Genomic DNA, 24,757 nt, shown 5'->3' on the forward strand with positions numbered 1-24,757 from the left:
TTGCACCCACTCGCACTTGTGTCGGCATTGAAGCCAAGCACAATGGACTTTCCATCGCCTTATGTAAATAACAGTGAATGTTTTAGCAGTAGTTGTCAGAAGTATTTTGTACTCAAATAATTTATCAGTATACAGTGGCCGAAATGATCGTGTTTCCTCCGATCACAGGTAGGGTGACTGTGATTGGACCCACGGTCTCCTTCTAACAGGATGCTCGAACCACCTCATCTGGCTCCTCTCAATGCGGAAGAGCAGAGGCTTTACTCTTGACCTGCTCAGCGGCCTTGTGGTTAGAGTGTCCGCCCTGAGACTGGAAGGTTGTGAGTTCAAACCCCGGCCGAGTCATACCAAAGACTATAAAACATGGACTCATTACTCCCTGCTTGGCACTCAGCATCAAGGGTTGGAATTGGGGTTAAATTACCAAAATGATTCCTGAGCGCGACCACCACCGCTGCTGCTCACTGCTCCCCTCACCTCCCAGGGTGTGAACAAGGGGATGGAACAAATGCAGAGGATAATTTCACCACAGCTCGTGTGTGTGTGACTATCGTTGGGACTTTAACTTTAACTTAACTCCTTTCGAATGACAGCGCTTCTCACTCTATCACTAAAGGCGCCCTGCCCACCGGCGGAGGAAGCAATCATTTCGGCAGCTATATGTCATAACTTATTTAAGTACAAAATACTTCAACTAAGTTACTGTTAAAACATTAACTTTTATTTACATAAAGTGATGGAAAGTATGTTGTTGTTAGCTTCAATGCCAACACAAGTGTGAGTGGGTGCAATGCGCCGATTAGTGGTGAGTATAGGAAAGGAAAGGTGAAGTTGCAGACACACAAGTTTTTTTACAAGTTCGGATCGCTGCACAAACACACAACTCTTACACGGCCGAAGCGTCGCAAAAGTCCCATGTAAAAAGACAGCCAATCAGTGTTCGTGCCTCACACAAATCTAACACACACACACATTTCTTTGCGTACACACAGCTCTTGGTACGCACACACAGATTGTATTACACGCACACACAAATGTGATTACTCTTACACAGCAGAAACGTAGTAAAAAGTCACATACAAAAAGACAGCCAAAAGGTTACCTGCTTCACATAAATCCGAATACAGACACACACACCTCTAAATACAGACAGACAGATTTTGATTTTTTTTTTACCCACAGACAAATCATAATACTGATTACGCTCACACACATTGAGATACAGACAAACACGTGAATTGGATTACAGGCGCACAGATTGAGATACATGTCTGTAAATAATTTAGCTACAATAATACTTCCATATGCCCGAATGCAGCTGAGATAGGCTCCAGCACCCCCGCGACCCCGAAAGGGAAAAGCGGTAGAAAATGGATGGATGGATGGATGGATGATACAGTTAACAGGAATACGTAAAAACTACAAAGAAAAATCTTCCAAATGTTTGTGGTGATTAGGAGAAATATGAAAATGCAGTCATGTATTGTCATTTTTGGAAAACACTGTGACATCAGTGAAACTGTCAACGCCTCAAAATCAGAATGGTATTTTTATTTTTTTTGTCAAAAAAAAAATACAATCATGTGTGCTTACAGACTGTATTCCTGCTGGCTGTATTGATATATATTGATATATACTGTAGGAACCAGAAATATGTGTAACAGAAAGAAACAACCCTTTTGTGCGAATGATTGTGAATGAGTGTAAATGGGGGAGGGAGGTTTTTTGGGTTAGTGTACTAATTGTAAGTGTATCTTGTGTTTTTTATGTTGATTTAATAAAAAATAAAAAAATGCTTCTTTATTTTTTTATTTCTTGTGCGGCCCGGTACCAATCGATCCACGGACCGGTAACGGGCCACGGACCAGTACCGGGCCGCAGCCCAGTGGTTGGGGACCACTGATCTACAGAACTGGAGCCCATTTCCCCGCAAAGACAGTGTGGATAAAGGAATATAAAACTATTCAGTGATGGGCAGTAGGGCTGCGAATCTTTGGGTGTCCCACGATTCGATTCAATATCGATTCTTGGGGTCACGATTCGATTATAAATCGATTTTTTAGATTTAACGCGATTCTCGATTCAAAAACGATATTTTTCAGATTCAAAACAATTCTCTATTCATTCAAAACATAGGATTTCAGCAGGATCTACCCCAGTCTGCTGACATGCAAGCAGAGTAATAGATTTTTGTAAAAAGCTTTTATAATTGTAAAGGATAATGTTTTATCAACTGATTGCAATATCGTAAATTTGTTTTAACTATTAAATTAACCAAAAATATGACTTATTTTATCTTTGTGAAAATATTGGACACAGTGTGTTGTCAAGCTTATGAGATGCGATGCAAGTGTAAGCCACTGTGACACTATTGTTCTTTTTTTTTTTTATAAATGTCTAATGATAATGTCAATGAGGGATTTTTAATCACTGCTATGTTGAAATTGTAACTAATATTGATACTGTTGTTGATAATATTCATTTTTGTTTCACTACTTTTGGATTGTTCTGTGTCATGTTTGTGTCTCCTCTCAATTGTTCTGTTTATTGCTGTTCTGAGTGTTGCTGGGTCGGGTTTGGTTTTGGAATTGGATTGCATTGTTATGGTATTGCTTTGTATTATTTTGTTGGATTGATTAATAAAAAAAAATTAAAAAAAACATTAAAATAAAAATTAGATTTTTGAAAAATGAGAATCGATACTGAATCGTACAACGTGAGAATCGCGATTTGAATTCGAATCGATTTTTTCCCACACCCCTAATGGGCAGTAACACGCTACATGTAGCTAAGCTACGTAGCTTAACCACATTTTCCAATAGCTTAGCTACTTTGTTAACAAGTAGCTTTTCCTGTAGCTTAATTATATTTAGGCCCATGTAGCTCGGTAGCTTACATCAAAGCTACAAGCCACAAAGAGAGAAAATGGACTGTGAATCCAGGCCAAATACAATGATCTGGATGAATGATAACATCCATACATATGGAAAAAATTCAAAATGATTAGTTGGTGTCTGTATGATGAAGCACCATTGGCTAAGGTTAGGGCGAAACATTACGGACAGGCCAATCACAGGCAAGATATCAAAACTAGGAAGCAAAATCATAAGAGTCACGCACTCATGTCCCATGACGACCAGAGAGCCGAAGGCAGAGGGACGCTTCCAGCTGATGACTCGGAAAAAAAAGAAATACTTGAACATGGCAGAGGAATTCTCTTCCGCGGATTACATTTTTCCTTTAGTGATGAAGATGACGTGCAGGAAACCCACAATAATGCATGTCCATGGCCATATTTAGACAAATGTATGCGTTTAGAGAAAACAATGCCCAAAACCTTAGTTTTAGTTGTTTACTTTGCTCTTTTCATCTGAGACGTGAAACATAATTTTAGGAACACACATTAAAGGCCTACTGAAATGCGATTTGTTTTATTTAAACTGGGATAGCAGGTCCATTCTATGTGTCATACTTGATAATTTCGCGATATTGCCATATTTTTGCTGAAAGGATTTAGTAGAGAACATTGACGATAAAGTTCGCAACTTTTGGTCGCTGATAAAAAAACCTTGCCTGTACCGGAAGTAGCAGACGATATGCGCGTGACGTCACCGGTTGTGGAACGCCTCACATCTGCACATTGTTTACAATCATGGCCACCAGCAGCGAGAGCGATTTGGACCGAGAAAGCGACGATTTCCCCATTAATTTGAGCGAGGATGAAAGATTTGTGGATGAGGAAAGTGAGAGTGAAGGACTAGAGGGCAGTGGAAGCGATTCAGATAGGGAAGATGCTGTGAGAGGCGGGTGGGACCTGATATTCAGCTGGGAATGACTAAAACAGCAAATAAACACAAGACATATATATAATCTATTAGCCACAACACAACCAGGCTTATATTTAATATGTCACAAATGAATCCAACATAACAAACACCTCCCCCCTCCCGTCCATATAACCCGCCAATACAACTCAAACACCCGCACAACACACTCAATTCCACAGCCCAAAGTACCGTTCATCTACCCAAAGTTCATACAGCACATATATTTCCCCAAAGTTACGTATGTGACATGCACATAGCGGCACGCACGTACGGGCAAGCGATCAAATGTTTGGAAGCCGCAGCTGCGTACTCACGGTACCGCGTCTGCGTATCCAACTCAAAGTCCTCATGGTAAGAGTCTCTGTTGTCCCAGTTCTCCACAGGCCAATGGTAAAGCTTGACTGTCATCTTTCGGGAATGTAAACAATGAAACACCGGCTGTGTTTGTGTTGCTGCAGCCGGCCGCAATACACCGCTTCCCACCTACAGCTTTCTTCTTTGCTGTCTCCATTGTTCATTGAACAAATTGCAAAAGATTCACCAACACAGATGTCCAGAATGCTGTGGAATTTTGCAATGAAAACAGACGACTTAACAGCTGGCCACCATGCTGTCCCAAAATGTCCTCTACAATCCGTGACGTCAAGCGCAGGCGTCATCATACCGAAACGTTTTCAGCAGGATATTGTGGCGCAAAATTTAAAATTGCACTTTAGTAAGCTAACCCGGCCGTATTGGCATGTGTTGCAATGTTAAGATTTCATCATTGATATATAAACTATCAGACTGCGTGGTCGGTAGTAGTGGGTTTCAGTAGGCATTTAAGGTGAGTTGAGTTCATGAAACGTTTTACTGCACATAAACATTACCAACACACAAGTCATTGTTTTTTTGTCAAGATATAGATAGATGCTGTTTTTTATACTGTAGGTAGATAAAATGAATAACCTTGTAGGGGTGGGCCAAAGAAATATAGTGGGTTGGGTTGGGACACCTAGAAGTAGTTGTAGGGTGTCCCCAGCTAGTTGTTTGTAATAGACCCTTATTGGGTCCATAAGTACACTCTCAGTTACATTAACATTGATATTATACATGTGCACACTTGCCAACCTTGAGACCTCCAATATCGGGGGGGGGGGGGGTGCTTGGTCGGGGGTGGGGGTGGGGTGGGGGGGTGTTGGGGGCGGGGGGCGTGGTTGGGGGCGTGGTTATTTACAGCTAGAATTCACCAACTCGAGTATTTCATATATATATATATATATATATATATATATATATATATATATATATATATATATATATATATATATATATATATATATATATATATATATATATATGAAATACTTGACTTTCAGTGAATTCTAGCTATATATATATTTATTGTATTTACATAAAATAAATACTTGAATTTCAGTGTACCATTATATGGCAGTATTGTCCTGTTTAACTTCTCCGTTCATGATGAGTATATCATTTCGGCCACCGTGTTCAATGGAGAAGTTTGTTCTACATATTTACAGGCAATTGTGGGAAAGCGGACGTGAGGACAGGCTGTCCCCACTCAGTCTCAGGTCCGCATTGAGCTGGAGGGGGCGTGGCCTCCAGCTCCGGCTGAATACCGGGAGGTTGTCGGGAGAGGCACTGAATATCGGGATGCTCCCGCTAAAAACGGGAGGGTTGGCAAGTATGCATGTGGGCCCATCGATATTAATGCAGTTAAATATAACGTTGATGTAGCAAGCTACTTTTGCCGTGTAGCTTGTAGTGTAACCTGCTACAATCCTCTGGTGATAGCTTCCCCTGTAGCTTAGCTACATTTAATCGAGAGTAACTTGTAGCTTAGCTTACCACATTTTCCAAGTAGCTTGCCCATCATTGAAACTAATATTTTGATCATTAATTTGCATAATTGAGCCCACATTTGAGCTAAAACTGGACGTTCCCAAATGTGCTGAATCTCGTTAGAAAACAAGCCTAAAATTCTATTTTTGGAGGGATTTTACTGTAGACATAATTTTTGGGTCCAGAACTATAAAATAAATGCCAATGTTATCATTATTAGAGGGTGCCCTTTACATTGTGTCCACAACAATGGCGAGCATCTTTGCTCTACCGAGTGACATTGTTTATATATTATGCTCTTTATAGAATCGCTGACACAAATTGGAAGGTGGTCTTTTGGTACAGTACTGTTTACATGGCCTCTAATGTAGCAAAGACGGGTCACTTTGACATGTTTATACCTCCGGTCCCCACTGAATTGAAATCGGCCACAACTATTCAAGCAGAAATGTGTCCTGGGACTTTGCACCCTTATTATCTGTCCATGTGTGAATAAGGGGTGTGTGTGTGTGTGTGTGTGTGTGTGTGTGTGTGTGTGTGTGTGTGTGTGTGTGTGTGTGTGTGTGTGTGTGTGTGTGTGTGTGTGTGTGTGTGTGTGTGTGTGTGTGTGTGTGTGTGTGTGTGTGTGTGTGTGAGGGCCATTCATCACACGCCAGATGGTTTGATGATGTTCTGCTCACCTTGTTTATGTCCTTTATTGACGTCGGAGGGAATGAAAAACCTCAGAGATGAGTTGTAAAAGTATGAGACGGAGAAAGATAATGACAACTTGTATGTGACAGGGTTAGTACATTGGTAAGCATGAGACATTGATAAAAATGGATATTGTGAGAGACAAAGCTGGATTAATATTGGTTGTCTTTCAATGAAATGACGAATGTTGCAAAATTAGGCCAGACGTTCGCCATCACACTCTGGCAAAGTCATTTCACAAATTAGACTCACTTAGCCCGTATCAACACAAACACTTTTGTTGTCACTCATCATATGTCCCTACATAGTAATGAAAGACAACAACACATAATTGTGATGTGTTCAGTGTTGATTTACAAGTTACATTCCATTAAAATCAGGAGTTAATGAAGGACTTTTTTCTCTCCCCATATATTAAACTGAAATACAAAAGGGGATGAGAGTTTGATGTTTTTGCTGGATTCCAGAAGGATTTGATGAAACATTAAAGTTTACTTGCCCAAGGTTGAGTTTGAGAGACAGAAAGACTGTTGCTGAAGGCTGCAATAACTTTGCACCACCTGTGCACACAGAGCAATTTCCCTGCGTTTTTTCTAAAAGGCCGCCAAAGCAGAAACTGCTGTACATAGCATTGGTCTTTTTAGCAGCAAGAAGCAAGGCGTGATCGAGTTCCATCAGTGAAAACTTTATTTGCCATTTGAATCAATCAATCAATCAATCAATCTATCAATGTTTATTTATATAGCCCTAAATCACAAGTGTCTCAAAGGGCTGCAAAAGCCACAACGACATCCGCAGTACAGAGCCCACATACACTACCGTTCAAAAGTTTGGGGTCACCCAAACAATTTTGTGGAATAGCCTTCATTTCTAAGAACAAGAATAGACTGTCGAGTTTCAGATGGAAGTTCTCTTTTTCTGGTCATTTTGAGCATTTAATTGACCCCACAAATGTGATGCTCCAGAAACTCAATCTGCTCAAAGGAAGGTCAGTTTTGTAGCTTCTGTAACAAGCTAAACTGTTTTCAGATGTGTGAACATGATTGCACAAGGGTTTTCTAATCATCAATTAGCCTTCTGAGCCAATGAGCAAACACATTGTACCATTAGAACACTGGAGGGATAGTTGCTGGAAATGGGCCTCTATACACCTATGTAGATATTGCACCAAAAACCAGACAGTGGCCTAGTGGTTAGAGTGTCCGCCCTGAGATCGGTAGGTTGGAGTTCAAATCCCAGCCGAGTCATACCAAAGACTATATTGGGGGTTAAATCACCAAAATGATTCCTGGGCGCGGCTCCGCTGCTGCCCACTGCTCCCCAAGGGGATGGGTCAAATGCAGAGGACAAATTTCACCACACCTAGTGTGTGTGTGACAATCATTGGTACTTTAACTTTAACTTAACTTAACAGCTAGAATAGTCATTTACCACATTAGCAATGTATAGAGTGTATTTATTTAAAGTTAAGACTAGTTTAAAGTTATCTTCATTGAAAAGTACAGTGCTTTTCCTTCAAAAATAAGGACATTTCAATGTGACCCCAAACTTTTGAACGGTAGTGTAAGGGCAAGGAAAAACTCACAACCCCAAATGGGACGTCGATGTGAATGACTATGAGAAACCTTGGAGAGGACCGCATATGTGGGAATCACTAATAAGCCAGAGTTCTTTGAACGCAGATTTCTTGCCGAGACATATGGTACAATACAATCGGCAAGATAGGCTGGAGCTAGACCGTGTAGTATTTTATACGTAAGTAGTAAAACCTTAAAGTCACATCTTAAGTGCACAGGAAGTCAGTGCAGGTGAGCCAGTATGGGCGTAATATGATCAAACTTTCTTGTTCTTGTCAAAAGTCTAGCAGCCGCATTTTGTACCAACTGTAATCTTTTAATGCTAGACATAGGGAGACCCGAAAATAATACGTTACAGTAATCGAGACAAGACGTAACGAACACATGAATAATGATCTCAGCGTCGCTAGTGGACAAAATGGAACGAATTTTAGCGATATTACAGAGATGAAAGAAGGTCGTTTTAGTAACACTCTTAATGTGTGACTCAAACGAGAGAGTTGGGTCGAAGATAACACCCAGATTCCTTACCAGGTCACCTTGTGTAATTGTTTGGTTGTCAAATGTTAAGGTGGTATTATTAAATAGATGTCGGTGTCTAGCAGAACCGATAATCAGCATTTCAGTTTTCTTGGCGTTGAGTTGCAAAAAGTTAGCGGACATCCATTGTTTAATTTCATTAAGACACGCCTCCAGCTGACCACAATCCGGCGTGTTGGTCAGCTTTAGGGGCATGTAGAGTTGGGTGTCATCAGCAAAACAGTGAAAGCTGACACCGTATTTGTGTATGATGTCGCCTAGCGGCAGCATGTAGATACTAAAGAGTGCAGGGCCAAGAACCGAACCCTGGGGAACTCCGCACGTTACCTTGACATAGTCCGATGTCACATTGTTATGGGAGACGCACTGCATCCTGTCAGTAAGATAAGAGTTAAACCAAGACAAGGCTAAGTCTGACATACCAATACGTGTTTTGATACGCTCTTAAAAATATTATGATTGACCGTATCGAAAGCAGCGCTAAGATCAAGAAGCAGCAACATAGATGACGCATCAGAATCCATCGTTAGCAATAAATCATTAGTCATTTTTGCGAGGGCTGTCTCCGTAGAGTGATTTGCCCTGAAATCGGATTGAAAGGGTTCACAGAGATTGTTAGACTCTAAGTGTTCATTTAGCTGCTGTGCAACAATTTTTTCGAGGTTTTCCGGTACAGTCCTGAGATTTTTTTATTTCGTATGATACATTTTAATACAGTTTCTTGCTTTTTCTCACATTATCTGCGGGTACAGTACAACCATGTAAACAAAAGCTTTGGCCAGCAACAATGACTACCCAGCCCCACATTCCGCATTGCAATATTACGTGCCCTTTCAAGCCCTATTGTCCACAATCCTTTGATCCACTCATGTAGCTTTAAAAGGTAACCAAATAGGAGAAATATGTATTCATATGATACAATACAATAAAGTTATTATTGTAGTTATTGGGCGGTTTCATTCTAAAGTTGTCATAGTCAAAGTATCTTTATAAAGACCTAATTTTTAATAAGGCTGTTGTATTATAAGATTGTGGAATTGTGCTTAAGTTTGTGACAGATGTTGGCAGGTATTAGGCTTTGTATTAATGATGCTAACACATCGCACACTTTTTTAATGACTCATTGGAGAATATATATACACTATATTGCCAAAAGTATTTGGCCACCCATCCAAATGATGAGAATCAGGTGTCCTAAACCAAGCACTTAGGCATGGAGACCATTTCTACAAACATTTGTGAAAGAATGGGCCGCTCTCAGTGATTTCCAGCGTGGAAATGTCATAGGATGCCACCTGTGCAACAAATCCAGTCGTGAAATTTCCTTACTCCTAAATATTCCAAAGTCAACTGTGGGCTTTATTATAAGAAAAGTGTAGAGTTTGAGAACAACAGCAACCCAGCCACCAAGTGGTAGGCCACATAAACTGACAGACAGTGGTCAGCGGATGCTGAAGCGCATAGTGCAAAGAGGTCGCCGACTTTCTGCACAGTCAGTTGCTACAGAGGTCCAAACTTCATGTGACTTTCCAATTAGCCCACGTACAGTACGCAGAGAGCTTCATGGAATGGGTTTCCATGGCCGAGCAGCTGCATCTAAGCCATACATCACCAAGTCAAATGCAAAGCGTCGGATGCAGTGGTGTAAAGCACGTCGCCACTGGACTCTAGAGCAGTGGAGATGCGTTCTCTGGAGTGATGAATCACGCTTTTCCATCTAGCCATCTGATGGACGAGTCTGGGTTTGGAGGTTGCCAGGAGAACGGTACATTTCGGACTGCATTTTGCCGAGTGTGATATTTGGTGGAGGAGGAATTATAGTGTGGGGTTCCCAGAAGAGTTGAAGCTGTAATAGCTGCAAAGGGTGGACCGACATCAAATTGAACCCTATGGGTTAGGAGGGGATGTCACTTCAAATTCATATGTGAGTCAAGGCAGGTGGCCAAATACTTTTGGCAATATAGTGTATTTTCTCTTTTGCAAATTCAGTCCATGTGAGGTTCTATACTGCATACCGTATCCGTATTTGATAGTGGCTCTCTAATACACGTGCAAGTGAGTCCACATATTTCATGTGGCGCTTTGTCAAGTGTGGTAACTAATCATTCTTGTCTCCATTGGAGGACTCAAGAAAGGACCAGGACAATAAATGGAACAAAACACCTGCTCCAACACACACAATATATCCATGTAATTTTGTAGAGGGGAAAGAAAGGCTTATTGGTGCGATTGCCAATGATTGACCATTTTAGTGCATTTGAACGCTCCCTCGCTTCCCTCTGTGCACATACATTTCTACATCTTTGTCTGTCACACTGTTTTTAATATGGCAGTGACTTATGTTCTATGGTAAGAGAGGTGCCGCATATTGATACAGTTGCAGAGTAATCAATGAAATGCACTACTGCTGTCGCTGCATTGGCTGATCCCTGCCGTGTTTCACAAGACACACACAGACATACACACACTCCCTGCAGGCTCGAAAGCCAACAATCAAAATGCTGTAAGTTAAAGTAGAATTGGACAGTTATTATGTCTGCACACTAGTGTTATGAAAGGCTGTAGTCTCAGCTCAATGCAGCAATTTGCAGAGTCTAGTGCCTTGTTCAAGGGCACCTCCACAGTGTTTAGCAAGCAAACTAACACCCCTCCAAAAGTATCCAGTCACAATTTTAATATTTTAGTATACAGCTGGCTTGTAACCAGGACTGGATTCTGACATAAACACGCTATGTTGTTGTTTAGGGTCACATGTGTTTGCTTGTTCTACTTTGATTGACTGAAGTACATCATGGACGCAGTTATACTTTGTTTCTGCTAAAAATCTATTCAGCGTGAAGTCAACATGTCCTTTGTAATTGTTTTAGTTCGTTTAAGCAGGATCGTGGCGCGTCTATTCAAAAGCCAATAGAGATAATCGCTAATTTAGCAGCGCTTTGATCTCCGTATTTTTAAAACAACCGCACTATTTATTTGCAATTATATTGAAGCCAAACCTATTTCCAAAAGATGTCTAAACAATATTTGTTTTTTCTTATTTTTTTGCACATTTATTGTGTTTTGTGTACTTTTTAAATTTATCCCAAAGCGGCATAGCAGTTTTGAATTGACTTTACTGCGGTATGAGATATCGAACACTTTTCTTTCCCCTTGGGTTTAGACCTATCAACCTATTTTTTTAAATCTTTTTATATATACTTTGGACATATCTGCAATACAAACACATGACTATTGAACATATTGGATTGTGTGGGGGACTCCTTTGGGGAGTTCTCAGAGAGTATGGGGTATCGGACTGTCTGATTGTGGCGGTCCGCTCCCTATATGATCAGTGTCAGAGCTTGGTCCGCATTGCCGGCACTAAGTTGGACACGTTTCCAGTGAGGGTTGGACTCCGCCAAGGCTGCCCTTTGTCACCGATTCTGTTCATAACTTTTATGGACAGAATTTCTAGGCGCAATCAAGGCGTTGAGGGGATCTGGTTTGGTGGCTGCAGGATTAGGTCTCTGCTTTTTGCAGATGATGTGGTCCTGATGGCTTCATCTGGCCAGGATCTTCAGCTCTCACTGGACCGGTTCGCAGCCAAGTGTGAAGCGACTGGGATGAGAATCAGCACCTCCAAGTCTGAGTCCTTGTTTCTGGCCCGGAAAAGGGTGGAGTGCCATCTCCGGGTTGGGGAGGAGACCCTGCCCCAAGTGGAGGAGTTCAAGTACGTCGGAGTCTTGTTCACGAGTGAGGGAAGAGTGGATCGTGAGATCGACAGGCGGATCGGTGCGGCGTCTTCAGTAATGCGAACGCTGTATCGATCCGTTGTGGTGAAGAAGGAGCTGAGCCGGAAGGCAAAGCTCTCAATTTACCGGTCAATCTACGTTCCCATCCTCACCTATGGTCATGAGCTTTGGGTTATGACAGAAAGGACAAGATCCCGGGTACAAGCGGCCAAAATGAGTTTCCTCCGCCGGGTGGCGGGGCTCTCCCTTAGAGATAGGGTGAGAAGCTCTGCCATCCGGGAGGAGCTCAAAGTAAAGCCACTGCTTCTCCACATCGAGAGGAGCCAGATGAGGTGGTTCGGGCATCTGGTCAGGATGCCACCCGAATGCCTCCCTAGGGAGGTGTTTAGGGCACGTCCGACCGGTAGGAGGCCACGGGGAAGACCCAGGACACGTTGGGTAGACTATGTCTCCCGGCTGGCCTGGGAACGCCTCGGGATCCCCCGGGAAGAGCCGTACGAAGTCGCTGGGGAGAGGAAAGTCTGGGCTTCCCTGCTTAGGCTACTGCCCCCGCGACCCGACCTCGGATAAGTGGAAGAAGATGGATGGATGGATTAAATTGAATTGCAGTTGCCAATGTAGTATTTGTGTTTTTTGTTCATACCTGATTATTTATATTTAAATACAGATCTTTACATACATGTAAAATATTCATAATACATTATTTTTAATATCTAATTGTAAACGTAATTGAAGAGCATTAGTGTTGGTTATGTCTTGTATACACACACTGAGGCTTCCATTCTCAAATCTACATCTAGTAGCCAGGAGTGATACAGTAAACCCTTGTTCATCGATGTTAATTGGTTCAAGGCCTGGTTGTGGTAAATTAATTTCCGTAAAATAGCATAAAAAACACACTACTCACTAAAGGCTGCAGTCAGTTCCTAGTATATTACAAGAGGAATATCAAAAACCGAAATGGGGCCACAAAAAGAATCTTGTTTTAAGCCACAAAAAAAATCTAGGGCCAGCCCTGTTTCTGCCCATGTTCCTGAAAGCTGAGCCACTGCTCAAGAAATATGTGACATTTACTCAACATGATTAAATTACAGGAACATTTAGCAATTGTGATTGTCTCGTTTTGAATATCAATTCTTGCGCTTAAGCTGTGTTGTTTCAGTGTTCCCGGGGGCGTCGACATGATCAGTATTAATCACACAAATATGCCTACAATCTATTTATATGGAAACAGACAAAAATGTGCTGCATAATAATTAGCACACTTTGCTGACACCATTGCGGTGTTTCTGTGAGAACTGTGTGTTCTCTCACATGTTTAGGTGAGGATCCACAGCAGCCAATCATGGTTATTAAGCACGTCCCCACCTCAACAGGGAGACACCTGAGAATGTATTCAGTTTATCAGCCAATCCATATGACACAAATCCCACCACAGCTTGTGCCTCTCCTCTAGCGTTCCATTCATTAATTAGACATCTAAAAATACCAAACCCCTCCAAGACTTAATTAACCCTTTGACTCCATTTGGTAGCTTGAGCATATCTGCCTTTGACAGGGAGATGAATGACTTTTAGCAAAGAGTATGTTCCATTGTGTGTTTGTGCGACAAAGCTATATGTGACCAGTGTTGGGCAGAATAATTTCAAAATATGTCATTGTGAACGTCTCGATGCTGGGTTCTTCTTGGACCAACAGACCACGGCCACACACCCTCGGGTTCAGGTTTACACTCAGGTTTATTTTCAATCTTTTTTGTGCTTTTCAGCAGTTGTTTTGTCGTCTGCTCCTCTTCATCTCACTCTCCCTCCTTGCTTCCATCAACTCCCCCCCTTATGGTCTCCGACGCTGCTAATAAAGGAACAAGTGATTAGATAACTCGTTCCAGTTGAGATATCCACTCACCTGTCTGCTGCTTCATGGCCGGCACCTGCACACGCCCTGCCCGCAGGGAACGCATGGACCACACCCCTTCCACAGTCATATTACAAGCATTAAAGGCCTACTGAAATGAATTTTTTTTTATTTAAACGGGAATAGCAGATCCATTCTATGTGTCATACTTGATCATTTCGCGATATTGCCATATTTTTGCTGAAAGGATTTAGTAGAGAAAATCGACGATAAAGTTTGCAACTTTTGCTCGCTGATTAAAAAAACCTTGCCCCTACCGGAAGTAGCGTGACGTCACAAGCGGTAGTGTTGCTCACAATTTTTTATATATTTTTTTTTTATTAAAGCAACATAAAAAACTCAAGATACACTTACAATTAGTGCACCTACCCAAAAAACTTCCCTCCCCCATTTACACTCATTCACACTCATTCGCACAAAAGGGTTGTTTCTTTCTGTTATTAATATTTCTGGTTCCTACATTATATATCAATATAGATCAATACAGTCTGCAGTGATACAGTCCGTAAACACACATGATTGTATTTTTTTATGACAAAAAAAAATTCCCCCCATGCCCCATATTTTCAAGCGTTGACCGGTCCGCAGTTACAAAAAGGTTGGGGACCACTGTTTTAAAATACTAAGGATATCTGTATTGCATGTATGGTGGCATGTCTTACAAAATAATCTGAGCACAACTCAAATGGGGCACCAAAATGTAATTTAAAAAATGACACCAAGAAGGTGTCCTAATTTAATCTGCATAGTATAACCACGATAAAATTGAAATTATATACATATATATATATATATATATATATATATATATATATATATATATATATATATATATATATATATATATGTTATTGTTCATAAATTAGCTGTGAAAGGCCGGTTTATTCTCCACACTTCCAGAGTATATAGACACGACCGTGTTCACTGACTCCAGCTGATTAAGTATGAATAAAAACGTTTTTAACAGGATATAACTAATCTACTCTACTGTGTGCCCACATGACAATCTTACTTTAAGTGTGCTTTTACAGTAAATGGTCCTACTTCACTTTTAAATAAACCGTGGGAAATCGGTGTTCTTGCTTTGGCATAAGTAGTATTGTCTTTAAAATATGTCATGAGCCACATTAGTGATGTTTAAATTAAGCTTATTTACATGTAATACGCCATATCATTTTCTTAAAGACACGATTCTGATGGTACACAGCATCTGGATTATTTTACAATAAAAATGATATCTCAAACTTTGATCACATCAGTGCTGTTGTGTGGGCATTTCTATCAAAAGCTACTTTTATTCTTGTGACTGAAGACTGCAGCACTGGGTGTTGTAGTTAAAGAAATATGTACCCATGTAAGAAATATATAGCTTGGTAGGCTTGCTTTCTGCTGAGGCTGATGCATTTGCTATAATGTTAAAATGATGGATAGAACACATATCCACACAATGGGAAATGGTGAAAATTGACCATGTCATATTTTGTGCAGATAAATGTCAAGCTAAACATTCTGACCCATTGCGCAATGTCTGAAAACTGCAACATAGTGCATTTTAAAGAATAACTGAAAATATGGTAACGCTCTGTATGAAGGTCTCTCACAGATCATATTTGTTGACAGTGTGTGTGTGTGTGTGTGTGTGTGTGTGTGTGTGTGTGTGTGTGTGTGTGTGTGTGTGTGTGTGTGTGTGTGTGTGTGTGTGTGTGTGTGTGTGTGTGTGTGTGTGTGTGTGTATCTTTGTGTGTGTGCGTGCGTGAGTGCGTGTGTGTGTGTGTGTGTGTGTGTGTGTTTAGAGACAAATAACCTGACTATTCATCCGATTCTTGTCAAAGTAATTGAACTCTGTTGTTGCAAAGCAAAATGTATGTGTGCCTGTATGCCAGTGTGTTGTCAATAGTGTGTTATGAGCTTATGAATAATCATTAGTGCATGGCAGGATTAGATGACGTGAGCCCAGCAAATTTGTATCAGACGAATAACCGTCTTCCCTATTGACACCTATTAAGTCAGAGCAGTCCCACATGCTACATAATGATTATGCACAGTTATGAAGTCACATTTTTACTGGCACCTTCCAATGTGATTTATCAAGCAGGAAACTGTTGGCCCTGCGATGAGGTGGCGACTTGTCCAGGGTGTACCCCGCCTTCCGCCCGAATTCAGCTGAGATAGGCTCCAGCAGCCCCCTCCCCCACCCCCCGTGACCCCGAAAGGGACAAGCGGTAGAAAATGGATGAATGGATGGAATCCATTTTGAGACCGCTGTTTCGCATCTGTAGTTAGTATGTTTGAAATGTTATTGCAAGGGCTGCGCTGCAAACAGAAGGTGACGATCACAGCAATATGACGAGAGACAGAGAGAAACTTCCGTTCTCGTGTCGACAATCAAAAATATGTTTATTGCTGTATATCATCGGGCCAGCAATTCCATCTTTGAGCTGATGAATGACATAAGGGCTAATTTGGAGACATGTGTCTGCTGGTGCTTGTTTAATGCCTTTTTTTTTTTTTAAATAGGAGATATGTCAATATATCCCCTATATGAAAACAAATATATTTCAATGTGCATTTTCTTGCGAATGGATCATTCAGGCACATGCTCACAGTTAGTGCCAGTGTCTGTTGTACTGTTGTAGATCGCTGCTTCAAAAATGCCTCGAAAAAGTGGTACTCGTTATAGTTGTCTGCTGCATGTTTCAAAACATAGCAAAACAGGTAGGAGTACAATGTTGAAGGAAAAGAGTGTCTTCATGGTGACAGCCTCGTACTCGCAATATCCTCATTTAAATAGGGCCGTCTGCAACACTTTTGCACTTGTTATAAATTGTAGACGCAGTCTTAGGCCACGTCTACACTAAGTCGTTTAACCCCTTAAACAAATAATTATTTAGCCTAAGCCCCGTTTCAGCCACATTAAACCAGCATTTAAAGTCCCCCTCCTTGGACAAATTTTTACACTGCGAAGTGTGCCGTGAATCTACGGCACTTACCTTTGTTTGGACTCATTGATCGTTTACAAACTGAGTTCGGAGAGGAAGTGACGCCAGAAAGACCACACCCACACAGGAAGTGACGTCAGAAAGAACGCGTCACAGCCAGCTTCATAATAAAGCGGTTTCGTAACTCGGAGGTAAACACTGGAAATTATGGAGGCGAGTCATCCAGACATGCCCGTGTTTCTCCTTCTTCTACATGTACAGACGCTTGTGGAAATCACACATGAATATCTTAAGAGAAAGCGATTGCAGCTATTTGGGATACAACACTTCTCAGACGGCAAGAGAACTTTCAAATGTCCAGGTCAGCTGTGAATTTACTTAGCGAAAAACTTTGTCCATTTGTCGAAGGAGTGACAACGAGAATGCGAGCTCCAGTGGATGTGATAAAAAAGGTAGAGTGTGCTTTTTATTACCTGGCCGTCGAGGGAAGACTACGGAAAAAGGTGAATGCTTTTGGACTGGCAAAGCAGACTGTATCAGTTATTGTGCGCCATGTATGTCGCAGACTCAACAAACTCACCATCTCAACGAACTCACCAAAAACGAATGGACAATGAAGGTGAAGGCAAAAGAGTTAGGAGTGTCCTGACCAGATATCTAGATCCCGAGATTGATTGTTGTAAAATGTTCTTTATCATATTGCGTACTTTTGTGTCCAATATAGATTTGATTAATTTATGATGGCTCAGGTGTGATTCACTACAGTAGGGCCCCACAGCACACTGGATTCCAGTTAATTGAAATACCACAACACTGGATATTGTTCAGATAAGTTACATTTAAGAACTTGCACACAAAGCAACACTGGAGGTGACTATGACGTGTGCATTTTCCGCGCATGCGTACTAGGTCGCGTTGCGCCAGCGGACAGAGGGGGGCGGGGGTCTTAAACTGTGGCATTGTTGTGTGTGGACACGGATAAGGTTAGGTGTGATTTACCCTGGATAACCTTATCCGGCATAGTGCAAACAGGGCCTTAGTAGATCGACCACATAACGTCCACGAATAGTACATGCAATTTTATAGTTTCAACATTTGGCCCATAGTCTTCTATGGACAAATGTTCTGCTTAAAGCATGAGTTATGTGTAAAAACCATAGGACAGTTTGTTGTTCTTTGTGAATTAGACGATCCAAACAACAAAAAGCATTTATTTGCCAGTAGTTATTCTTGCCAACGAAAACAATTCAAATCAAATCAAACTTTATTCATATAGCCCAGGCAAGTGGCAAACAATGCGCTTTACACATCGAGAAATAAAAGAAGAAAACACATACATACAAACACGCACGCACACACACATTCGCACGCACACACACACGCGCACACACACGTGCACACATCACCATTGACAATGACAAAAAAAAACATGGCACGGCACTAAGGATTGAGGAATTCGCCACACTGGAGAATATCTAAAATTAACACCATCTAAAAAAAGTTTATGAAACATATGAAAAAATATATGTAAAAATAAAATATAAATAATATATTTTAGTTAATAAAAGTTTATTTTAAAAAAAACAACAATAAATCAAGAGAATGTTAGTAGTAATGATATAAATACATGAAGTAGAAAATAACCAAACAAAAACATAAGAGTTTAACATGATCAGTAGAAAGCCTGAATAAAAGGGTGTGTGTCCGGCCCATTAACGGAAATTGTAATGCAAGTTGTGTGTTAACAGTAGTAGGGCCATTCCACCGATTCTGTGCCATTTCCTTGTTGAAACTAAAAATAAACTTTCACCTCTAAATCTGATATTGAATCACTCAAAAATGTGGTGAAAGTTGCAACAAGCACATTGACTTCCCACCAATGATTCTCTTTTGTGTTTCTATTACCAATTATTTACGGTGGCCCAGAAGGGTCAAAAATGCTACTGGACTGATGGAAAAAACCTGGAAAGCGCTAAATGTCCACTGGTTAGTCAGCAAAAATACTTGACTAGGGGCATTGAATGTGTGACTATAAACATAAACTAACAATGAAATGCCCTTCCCTAGGTGCCCCAGGATGAATGGGAAGGTTATCCCGGCGATGGGAAAGATGACGAGATTCCATGTCGTCGAATGCGGAGCAGCAGCTACGTCAAAGCCATGGGGGATGAAGAGAGTGGAGAGTCGGATTCCAGCCCTAAGACATCTCCCCAGAAGTTGGTGCGGCCAGACGCGCTAATCAAGGCCATCATCAGACCCAGAGAGCTGCTGGACTCTCACAGGTACAACACATGCAACTCCTGTGGAGTTTGTCTCTACTTCTGCTTGCATGATGCTACTAATACATTTGATTGTAGGGTCAAGTTAACAATCCATTTTAGCAGGAACTAAGATGATGGTCATTATAACATTGCTAAAACCCCGCACAAATCTATACTTCTATGTATCAGTGGCGTGCGGTGAGGTTAATGTCTGGTGAGGCACGACTGCATCATCACAGTCAGATTTACAAACATATGAACCTGCAGTGCAGGTGTACCTAATGTTGTGTCCCTGCGGTCGTTCGCGGCTCCTGCAGCGTGAGCATTGTTGTTTTTGCACTTTTTGGCTTCTTGTTAAGTGACTTTTTTTGGGTGGATTCGGTCTTGCACGTGGAGGGTTTGGGTGTGGGCTTTGGTTGGTGTGGCCGCGGCGCTGCCGTCGGGCGGTGCATTCTGCGGCGGAGATGCTTGGCACCAGGAGGCGGGGTTATGAGACGAGCCTCACACAGTGTGTCTTCCAGCAGAGTTTTATGAATGCTTAGCACTAAAAATACGTTACACACATACAGTTGTTGACAAAATACACTGTACATTATATACCTCAGCTAACTAAACTATGGAAATGTATAATATAATTCATATAGCAATACGGTCTCACTGCACAGCAGGCCAGCAGTTAGCCGAGTCATTGCGCACAATCCATGTTGAGGCACAAATCAGTGACGTGCCTAAACTGGCTGCTGATCACCGCACCGTCTCTTCTCAGTATTTGAACGGCAAATGTGAAAATAAAAATAAAAATAATCTAAAACTGGTGAAGTTAAATGGAAAATAACTTTAGTATAATCACTGGATACACATAACAATTTAATTTTTTTTTTTTTCTTTTTACTTTTTTTTTTCTTTCAATGATGGCAGGTGAGGCCGTGCCTCCCCTGCCTCTAGTGACGGCACGCCACTGCTATGTATGTGTGGACACCTAATGTTTCATGGCTAATAGGGAAAGCTTTGTTGTTCCTTTATCAGCCAGTAATTACCATTATCATTAAACATCATCATTCCTAATTTGGTTAAAACTACTTTTTTCTCAAATGTAAAAACCTTCATAAGGTTTTTGATGCAGCATGTCACTTGTAAAGTCTCCAATATTTTGAAAAAACATTTTTTTTGACTTTTTAAAGATGGGAGAACATATTCAGATGATGTGATTGTAAACCAATTCCCTCTTGCATGCATACACTCCTATCCATCCATCATTTTAAGCACGGTAAATGGTGCACTCCATGATCAGAAAGCCCACAATATTTAGATAATTATGTCTTAGTTTTACCAATAATGTGTTTGTTCAGTCGTTAATAATACAAAATCCAAAACCAGAATACAGAATACAGTAACTTGTAAATCATTTTCAACTTATATTCAACAGAATAGACTGCAAAGAGAAAATATTTAATGTTTGAACTGAAAAACTTGGTTTCTTTTTGCAAATAATCATTAACTTAGAATTTAATGGCAGCAACACATTGCAAAAAAGTTGGCACAGGGGCATTTTTACCACTGTGTTACATGGCCTTTCCTTTTAACAACACTCAGTAAACGTTTGGGAACTGAGGAGACCAATTTTTTAAGCTTTTCAGGTGGAATTATTTTCCATTCTTGCTTGATGTACAGCTTAAGTTGTTCAACAGTCTCCGCTGTCGTGTTTTACGCTTCATAATGTGCCACACATTTTCAATGGGAGACAGGTCTGGACTACAGGCAGGCCAGTCTAGTACCCGCACTTTGTAACACAAGGCTTGGCATTGTCTTGCTGAAATAAGCAGGGGCGTTCATGATAACGTCGCTTGAATGACAACATATGTTGTTCCAAAACCTGTATGTACCTTTCAGCATTAATGGCGCCTTCACAGATGTGTAAGTTACCCATGCCTTGGGCACTAATACACCCCCATACCATCACAGATGCTGGCTTTTGAACTTTGCGCCTATAACAATCCGGATGGTTATTTTCCTATTTAGTCCGGAGGACACAACGTCCACAGTTTCCAAAAACAATTTGAAATGTGGACTCGTCAGACCACAGAACACTTTTCCATTTTGCATCAGTCCATCTTAGAAGAGCTCTGGCCCAGCGAAGCCGGCGGCGTTTCTGGGTGATGTTGATAAATGGCTTTGGCTTTGCATAGTAGAGTTTTAACTTGCATTTACAGATGTAGCGACATACTGTAGTTACTGAAAGTGGTTTTCTGAAGTGTTCCTGAGCCCATGTGGTGATATCCTTTACACACTGCTGTCGGTTTTTCAAGCAGTACCGCCTGAGAGATCGAAGGTCCGTAATATCATCGCTTACATGCAGTGATTTCTCCAGATTCTTTGAAACTTTTGATGATATTACTGACCGTAGATGGTGAAATCCCTAAATTCTTTGCAATCGCTCGTTGAGAAATGATGTTCTTAAACTGTTGGACAATTTGCTCACGCATTTGTTCACAAAGTGGTGACCCTCGCCCCATCCTTGTTTGTGAATGACCGAGCATTTCATGGAAGCTGCTTTTATACCCAATCATGGGATGTTCCAAATAAGTGTTTGATGAGCATTCCTTAACTTTCTCAGTCTTTTTTGCCGCTTGTGCCAGCTTTTTTGAAACATGTTGCAGGCATCAAATTCCAAATGAGCTAATATTTGCAAGTATGCGCTATGAGATGTAAAAGTGAAACATAATTTTGTCCAATGCTGCCACAAATAGATTGGTTATATTGAACCCTTTTTTCTATCATCTTATCCTGGTTGCCAAATATTGGCGCTGTTTGTGAATACACAGAGCTCTGATGATGTTATGACGTCTTTGTCGAGTGAACAGTGAAGTATTCCATGCTGGGTTTTCCGTTAACAGAAGGAAAGACCCATTTTACATTTTTGCAAAGTGGTGTCGATTGTGTAAACATTCCTAATTTGATTCAAACAACTTTATTATGGAACTTTGACCGTAAAGTTGATATAATCTAAAATTTCATAACAACATTTTATAACTGACAAATTTAAGTTAGAGTAAAATACTTTACAAATCTTTACAAAAGCCCAGGCCATGATCTTGTGGCATGAATGGTAATATCCATAGACATGTTAGAAATATGTTGTCACTGTCATCACAGCAAATTCAAACCCAACAACAATCTTGCATTTCTGAGTTTTCAATGAAGTTTTATTATTTTCATTTCTACTCCAATTTGAACCATGTCCTTGTTCCAAACGCCCCTCAGTAGAATGTGTCTTGGACTTTCACTAGAATTATAACAGTGGATGAATTAGTTGGGGAGAATGTAATACGTACAAAACTATTCCAAAACATTTCTGACCAATGTCAAGAAAAGATGGGCAAATAAAATTGAACAGCAGGATAAGAGCAAAGGTCAGGAAGTATTTAAGAAGTATAGAATTATTGAAAACCTAATTAATTAATATATTGAGTCCGCTTACTAAAATATGTAAAATAGCTGAGGTCCCAAGAGTTAGTTTACATGCTGAGAATAAATTGAAAATTCCGCTGTGAGTGGTTCATGCCACCCACCCACTGTGATTGTGAAATGCTTTACTAAACAAGCTAATTTAATGGTTTGAAATCACAATCTCACTGCACTGCATAATAATTTATCAACAAACAGTTGACAAAAAAAAAAAAAAAAAGAATCAAGATCCGGAGGATTTTTTTTAAATCTAATTATTTTGGGCTCATTTAAAAGAGCATGACCTGCTGGAGAAATGTAGGTCCAATGTGCTCAGATAACCACGTTTTGGTGAGCAGTGTGCATATTATTCCTGGGTTTGTGTAGGTTAACTAGTGTACACTGTGTGTATATTGTAGGCTGACCTCCGGAAAATGTTATTCCGAATTTATTACAAAAGGTCACATCCTGTCCGTGCAATGCATTTATGACAAAATAGGTGTGTGCTTCTTGAACTAAAAGTTTTGGGGTTACATCACATTGGGTCTAAAATATGTAATGTAGATTAAAAGTACAAATTGCAGCAGGCTTAAAGAGGAACTGCACTTTTTTTTTAATCAATCATTTTTATGAAAGACATGAAAAAGGATGGACATTTTTAATGCATTCTAAATATTCAATCAATCAATCAATCAATGTTTATTTATATAGCCCTAAATCACAAGTGTCTCAAAGGGCTGCACAAGCCACAACGACATCCTCGGTACAGAGCCCACATAAGGGCAAAAAAACTCACCCCAGTGGGACGTTGACGTGAATGACTATGAGAAACCTTGGAGAGGACCGCATATGTGGGTAACACCCCCCCCCCCCCCCTCTAGGGGAGACCGAAAGCAATGGATGTCGAGTGGGTCTGACATAGTATTGTGAAAGCCCAGTCCATAGTGGATCTAACATATTAGTGAAAGTCCAGTCCATAGTTGGGCCAGCAGGAAACCATCCCAAACGGAGACGGGTCAGCAGCGCCGAGATGTCCCCAACCGATGCACAGGCGAGCAGTCCACCCCGGGTCCCGTTTCTGGACAGCCAGCACTTCATCCATGGCCACCGGACCTGTGTGTCTCCCTCTCCACAAGGGAGAGGGGGGCAGAGGAGAAAAGAAAAGAAACGGCAGATCAACTGGTCTAAAAAGGGGGTCTATTTAAAGGCTAGAGTATACAAATGAGTTTTAAGATGGGACTTAAATGCTTCTACTGAGGTAGCATCTCTAACTGTTACCAGGAGGACATTCCATAGTACTGGAGCCCGAATAGAAAACGCTTTATAGCCCGCAGACTTTTTTTGGGCTCTGGGAATCACTAATAAGCCGGAGTTCTTTGAACGCAGATTTCTTGCCGGGACATATGGTACAATACAATCGGCAAGATAGGATGGAGCTAGACCGTCTAGTATTTTATAGGTAAGTAGTAAAACTTTAAGGTCACATCTTAAGTGCACAGGAAGCCAGTGCAGATGAGCTACGTGTAATATGATCAAACTTTCTTGTTTTTGTCAAAAGTCTAGCAGCCGCATTTTGTACCATCTGTAATCTTTTAATGCTAGACATAGAGAGGCCCGAAAATAATATGTTACAGTAATCGAGACGAGACGTAACAAACTCATGAATAATGATCTCAGCGTCGCTGGTGGACAAAATGGAACGAATTTTAGCGATATTGCGGAGATGAAAGAAGGCCGTTTTAGTAACATTTTTAATGTGTGACTCAAACGAGAGAGTTGGATCGAAGATAATACCCAGATTCTTTACCGAGTCGCCTTGTGTAATTGTTTGGTTGTCAAATGTTAAGGTGGTATTATTAAATAAATGTCGGTGTCTAGCAGAACCGATAATCAACATTTCCGTTTTCTTGGCGTTGAGTTGCAAAAAGTTAGCGGACATCCATTGTTTAATTTCATTAAGACACACCTCCAGCTGACTACAATCCG

At 40.9% G+C, this 24,757-nt stretch overlaps 1 protein-coding gene across 1 annotated transcript in view; it reads left to right on the forward strand.

Annotated features, from left to right (window-relative positions):
- Nucleotides 1-24,757, forward strand: part of dlgap2a (discs, large (Drosophila) homolog-associated protein 2a) — a 269,222-nt gene that overhangs the window by 111,543 nt on the left and 132,922 nt on the right. Inside the window, exon 3 of the mRNA XM_062041907.1 lies at nucleotides 19,134-19,348. Coding sequence (XP_061897891.1) covers nucleotides 19,134-19,348 — 215 coding nt within the window. The remainder of the gene's footprint in view (nucleotides 1-19,133; nucleotides 19,349-24,757) is intronic.

Source organism: Entelurus aequoreus, linkage group LG03 (genome assembly GCF_033978785.1).
Source record: "Entelurus aequoreus isolate RoL-2023_Sb linkage group LG03, RoL_Eaeq_v1.1, whole genome shotgun sequence".
NCBI lineage: Eukaryota > Metazoa > Chordata > Actinopteri > Syngnathiformes > Syngnathidae > Entelurus > Entelurus aequoreus.